General features: G+C 34.9%; 1 protein-coding gene across 2 annotated transcripts; it reads left to right on the forward strand.

The window, feature by feature from the left end:
• The first annotated feature begins 317 nt into the window (after positions 1 to 317).
• Positions 318 to 5,300, forward strand: LOC137831270 (65-kDa microtubule-associated protein 1). 2 transcript variants are annotated; one of them, XM_068638872.2, is made up of 10 exons: positions 318 to 556; positions 1,516 to 1,607; positions 1,690 to 1,893; positions 2,024 to 2,284; positions 2,394 to 2,609; positions 2,894 to 3,049; positions 3,130 to 3,441; positions 3,808 to 3,895; positions 4,553 to 4,701; positions 4,875 to 5,300. In XM_068638872.2, the coding sequence occupies exons 2-10, from the start codon at positions 1,533 to 1,535 to the stop codon at positions 5,175 to 5,177; spliced, it is 1,764 nt and encodes a 587-aa protein (XP_068494973.1). In that variant the 5' UTR covers positions 318 to 556; positions 1,516 to 1,532; the 3' UTR covers positions 5,178 to 5,300. The 2 variants fall into 2 exon arrangements, with proteins under 2 accessions (XP_068494973.1, XP_068494974.1); XM_068638873.2 differs by having other exon boundaries at positions 553 to 688.
• The last annotated feature ends 1,156 nt before the right edge of the window (positions 5,301 to 6,456 follow it).

Genomic DNA, 6,456 nt, shown 5'->3' on the forward strand with positions numbered 1-6,456 from the left:
TAATTTAAGAGTTTTTAATAATAATTATCCGTATTTATTCTTATTCTTATATTAATTATTTTAATTAATTATTGAATACTTGTTTTTGATTTGACATACGTAAATAATAGAAAGGATTTATACGTAAAACAAAATATTTAACTTTTAAAAAATTATTAGATTCTAAAAAGAAGATAAAAAAATATAAAGAACTTATTCAACATTTTTTTCTTCATTAAACTATTTAAATATCCCTTCAGTTCAAGAGTGTCACATCGGTAAAATACCCGCCAAATGGGGGGCAATAAGGTAATTGAGTTTTGGAACCAGAAAAAAGCAGTGACAGTGTGATATAGTCTTGGTCCTATGTCCTTGCACACAAAGATTGCATACACAGATTCTTTTTTTCTCTTCTCATTCAACTCACACAAACACTTTGTCTCTCTCTCTCTCTCTCTCTCTCTCTCTCTCTCTCTCTCTCACTCACACACTCACAGTGTTGTGTGTGCTTTTGAGTAATGCTTGGATCTGAAGCCACACAAATCCAATACCCTCTTAAGGCTGAAAAGACAACTGGGTAACCATTTTTTTCTCTCTCTTCTGCTTCTTTAATTACCTACACTGTGCTTCGTGTTCAGTTCCTCTTGTCCTGATCTTCCACACCCAGAAGATCCTTTTGCTTCCTACTCTTACTTTGTCAATGCAAGGTGTAAGATTGCTGCTTCTGGATTCTGCATTGTGCTTCTGTATATTTGGCTCAAAAAAATTATTTATTTTTTCTTGTCAGGGTTGACATTGGATGTGATGGTCTTTCTTTCTTCTGGTGATGTGATTGAGTTGCCACTGTGTTGATTTAGTGCCCAGGATGATTGTGAATTGTGATCCTTCTAGCTCTTATTCATTCTTGGAGTAATTGTTTTCTGTATTTTGTTTTTAATTCTTGGAGAATGCTTCTGAAATGGGTGAAATTTTTGAAGATTTATAAGAGGGTCTGTTTGTTGTTTCTTGCTAGTTTCTGGCTTTTTTACGTTTAAAACTTTGTAGAGGAGAGGTGGCTTTTTTGCGCGTGTGCATTCGGTTAAAGATGAACTTGTTTTGTTCAATTGTTGTGATCCTGTTAGAGCTATGTTTTGTTTAGTCTGTGTAACTGGGTATAAGATTATGCTTTTGTGCTGAGTGGAGTCAAGGTTTAATGTTGAATTAACACGATAGGTCCAGAAAAGCTGGTTAGAATAGACTCTGATACATATTAAAAAGTGAGTTTAAGATTAACTCATTCTCGTAAAATCTGTTTTTTAAGGTAAGGATCATCCCACTTATATACGGGTAAATTGATCTAATCTTTAACCTTAGTGGGATCTCGAACAAGAATCTTATTTGTACTCATTATTGTGAGTTTTCCATTTTCTGCTTTTGCGTCCATGGAATCAATGGATACATGCTTGTTTCTTGTGTCTAGATATGTTTGTGTTTCTCTATGTTTGGGGAAGAAGGTAGGAGTTTTGTATGATTATTTTCCCCTTTTGTGCAAGTTAGATTGTGCGTGAACTTCAATGGCGACGGCAAATGGTGGTCAAAATCCCCTTCTTGATGAAATCAGCTGCGGTTCCTTGTTACATAAGCTTCAGGTAACTTATGCTTTTCATATACGTTACTGCGGACGGGCTTGGTCTACAAGGCATTGAGGTTATCTTGATTTATTTACTGCAGGAAATATGGGATGAGGTTGGTGAGATTGATGAGGAGCGAGACAAGATGCTCCTTCAGATAGAGGAAGAGTGTTTGGATGTGTACAAAAGAAAGGTTGAGCTGGCTGCTAAGTCAAGGGCACAACTACTTCAATCCTTGTCTGATGCTAAGCTTAAGCTGTCTAGTCTTTTATTGGCTCTTGGTGAAAACAGTTTCACGGGAATGGTTAGTGACTAATTATATATCCTGATAAATGCAACAAACAATAACTGCTGATATAACTTTCGAGTCGAGACGCATTTAAATACTGAAATGCTAATCTAGTTTCCTGTGCATTTTTTTGGTTTCTTTGCAGCCTGACAAGACTTCAGGTACTATTAAGGAACAACTTGCAGCCATAGCACCAATACTTGAACAGCTTTGGCAACAAAAAGAGGAAAGAGTAAAGGAGTTTTCAGATGTACAGTTACAGATCGAACAAATATGTGGAGAGATAACTGGGGACTTGAACCCTGATCAGACTGGATTAGGATCATTTACAGTTGATGAGTCTGACCTGTCCTTGAAGAAGTTGGATGAATATCAATCCCAACTCCAAGAACTTCAAAGGGAAAAGGTAACTTTGCTAGATCATCAAATAATCTATCGGTTAGTAAAAATTGAAACTTTTGTTTGATTTGCTAATCGATACATTGAGGGTTTTGTTACTTTGTATTGCCTTGTAGAGTGAGAGGTTACACAAAGTTCTTGAATATGTGAGTACAGTGCATGATATATGTGCTGTCCTTGGTATGGAGTTCTTTAGTATTGTGACTGAAGTTCATCCAAGCTTAAATGATGCTGTTGGTGTTCATTCCAAAAGCATAAGCAATGGCACACTAGCTAAACTGGCTAAGACAGTCTCTGCACTGAAAGAAGATAAAAGGCAGCGGCTACACAAGGTAATGCATTTAGAATTATGTCAGTTCAGTTGTTTTGTTTCCTTCATCCTTACATTTTTCTACTTATACTATGGTTACAATTAATATCTGTTTCAAAGGTTACTAGCTACGGCAAACCAGTGTTTTTATTCATGTTTGCATGGCATTACCATCAATTCTCACTTTGGCTCCTCATTAATGATGATATCATCTGGAAACATGGTGCATTCAATTTTGCATGACTTCTGATCTTCTATGTGTGTGTGTGTACATACATTTGACTTTAACCTATTCACCCTTTGCAGCTTCAAGAATTAGCTTCTCAGTTGATTGATCTGTGGAATCTAATGGATACCCCTACAGAGGAAAGGAGACTATTTGACCACGTTACTTGTAATATCTCAGCTTCTGTAGATGAAGTCACTGTTCCTGGTGCCCTTGCTCTGGATTTGATTGAGCAGGTAAAAATGACTTTCTGATGGTTACAAGCTCATGTTAAAAGATGATGCTAACTGATTTTCTCTTGTTTTGTATTATGAAGGCTGAAGTGGAAGTTGAAAGGCTTGATCAGCTGAAAGCCAGCAAGATGAAAGAAATTGCTTTCAAGAAGCAAGATGAGCTTGAAGATATATATGCCCGTGCTCATGTAGAAATAAACCCTGAAGCTGCTCGAGGGAATATTTTATCATTGATTGACTCTGGAAACATTGAACCATCTGAATTACTGACTGACATGGACAAACAGATAGCTGCAGCAAAAGAAGAAGCTTTAAGCCGAAAAGAAATATTGGACAAGGTTGAGAAATGGATGTCTGCATGTGAAGAAGAGAGTTGGCTTGAAGACTATAATAGGGTACTTATAATCAACCATCTTCATTCTATATGCGAATCTATATTCTCTATGATAGCAAGTTTGCAACCTTGGTGGGAAAGTTGAAATAAATAAATAATACCATTTTAGCCTGGACACTTAGAATAATGCTAATAAGATCTGTAATCTTCGAGGTTAAACTGATATCATTGTTGTGAGAACTTCCACTGAAATATTAAGGATTTTAGGGCGGTAAAATGATGAATATCATGGTTGTGATGATATTTCATTGAGACATGATGATGTTACTTGAGTGTCAATTTAATTTTAATGCCTCAGCAAGAACGTAATTTTAATGTTATCTAACACACACTTATTGATTTTCTTTTTCTTTACATTGTAAAACAGGATGAAAACAGGTATAATGCAAGTAGAGGTGCACACATAAACCTCAAACGTGCAGAGAAAGCTCGAATACTGGTCAGCAAAATTCCAGGTATGTGACTGAAAATAAACAACCACCAGAAACAGTTGTTATATATTTGATCCATTATCATTAGCTCAAAAGAAGGTGCCATATTGGACTGACAAACTATTTTAATGACAATAAAAGATTTTAATTTTTTAAATAGATGGCACTGGATGGATATAATCAAGCATTCAAAATTAAATTGTTATCATGATTATTGTCAGACTGTGGATAAAATATATCTTCAGGTTTTGACGTGTAAACTATGTTTTCTTTTGTAAATATATTGTACTTTAATACAAGTAAAGAGGATTGTATTGTACCTCTTGTCCATATACCTTCACGTTTTCTTGTGTAAATATATTGTACTTTATTCAAGTTAAGAGGGTGTCATCATTTGTAGATTTATGGCAATCAAGTAGATACAATACAATGCATTGATTGGTGGTCAAGAACCAAAAGCTTCTGTTGCATGGAGTTCTTGACTGTTGTATACGGGTTGGGACATCCCTGAAGTGTCCCATTTTAATTTTATTTATTCTTTGCTGATAAAAAAAAAACAAACAATACAATGCATTGACAAATTCATTTGTCTGGTAGATAGTAGTGTACTATCATAGTTTTGTGGCATGCATGAACACATAATAATTGATCATGTTTTTTCTTTTTGGGTGGAAAATACAGCTTTGGTTGATACATTGGTTGCTAAAACTCGCACTTGGGAAGAGGCACACAACATGTCATTCACATATGATGGTGTTCCTCTCCTTGCTATGTTGGATGAATATGCCATGCTCAGGCATGAACGGCAAGAGGAAAAACGAAGGATGAGGGTAAGTTTCACTTATGTTAAGATTGATTACAATAACTGATTCTCAAATTAGTTATTTGAGCATTTGCTAATCAGTCAGGCAGCAAAAGTGAACTTGCAAGTTATCTATTTCTGTTCATTCTTATTTTGCTGATTACTCTTGAACTGAAAAAAAGTTCATATCATGTTTCTTAGGACCAGAAAAAGTATTATGAGCAGCAAACCACAGATCAGGACCCTGTATTTAGTTCGAGACCTAGCCCTGCAAGGCCACTTGGCAACAAGAAGGTAGTTGGCCCTCGTCCGAACGGAGGACCAAACGGTACTCCAAATAGACGGCTATCTCTTAATGCTCATCAAAATGGAAGCAGGTCCACAACCAAGGATGGAAAAAGGGATAATACTAGACCAGTTGCTCCTATTAACTATGTATCAATATCAAAAGAAGATGCTGCTTCCCTTGTTTCTGGTACTGAACCAGTTCCAACATCACCCTAGTGAAATATGTATTTTAGTCCCACAATGTCATTTTGTATCATTGTCATACTACTACTTAAATCTGTAAGAAGATGTACTACGTAATTGATGAGTAATAGTTGAGGAACTCTTTTGAGATGTGTATCTTATATGTTCCATTTAGAGGTTTTCTGAATACATGTTTCTTTATCCTTTGAAGCACTTTCACATGAAAGGAATGCATGCATGGTGGTAGGTAGTCTTTTGCCGTTTGCATCACAAGGTTCCTATCTCCCTGACTTGTTTCAACTTGAATCCAATGTTTGGCCATGCCTCAAGTCTCATTCAAGTTTTAATTTTCCTTTTCTTTTCAGAAAGGTTAGTAACTGAGAGAGTTGCATATGATTGAGTGGACCAACTGTTGTGACATGTATTTTATATATTCTGCTTATGCACATTACTCTATGCTTCTGGATTTAGAAAATGCAACAAAAGTGACAAGAGAAGTAGACAAGGATGGAATGCTTATGATTTTGTTATTATATGACTTTTTGAAAAATTCTTAGAGGTGTGCTATTTTTTTTATATTTTATTAATATTTATTGCATATACTACCAACATTGGACCTTCACATTACTTAGAAAGAAAAAAAACTATATTAAATGGAGCTTACCACAAGAGGAGAGAGTCTGCCAGGAAATCACTGTTAGCAAGATAGAATTGCCTTAGATTTTGTTTCTCTCATTTGTGATTTCTGTTTTATTTGTAGAGATCTCATATTAATGTGTCCAATATATTTTTTGCAAGACTTAAGTTATCCTTACTATATATGGTAAATTTGAAAATATGGGTTGTTGGCAGAAAATTTAGTTAGTCCATGATGTGTGTAGATCATGAATTCTTCAAAATGAAGCTCATTTAGAACAGTGTGAAATTCTTCCCCCACCTCTAGAAGAAAAAATGACTTGTAATACTCAGCAAAAATAAAATGGAAATTTTTACGTTTACCCGGAAGAAATCTATGGAGATGTAGGAATAATTGGCTTAAATTGTATGGGTGTTTCTTTCAGCACTCCAACAAATTTCTTCCTACACCCATAATTTTGGAAAAAACTATTTCATCTCTTTTAAAAATAACTTTTGAATTATTTTTTTTAAATGCTTTTGGAACATAATTTTCAAAATTCATAAAATACATTTTTGAAAAACGTTTTCTGGACCAGAATTTCCAAAATAAAATTTCCAAAACGTTTATATGTTACAAAATGTATTTGTGGAATAAATTTTTCAGAGTATATTGAAATAATAGTGAATTAGATGA

This window comes from Phaseolus vulgaris, chromosome 6, assembly GCF_051622355.1.
Source record: "Phaseolus vulgaris cultivar YP4 chromosome 6, ASM5162235v1, whole genome shotgun sequence".
NCBI classification, from domain to species: Eukaryota; Viridiplantae; Streptophyta; class Magnoliopsida; order Fabales; family Fabaceae; genus Phaseolus; species Phaseolus vulgaris.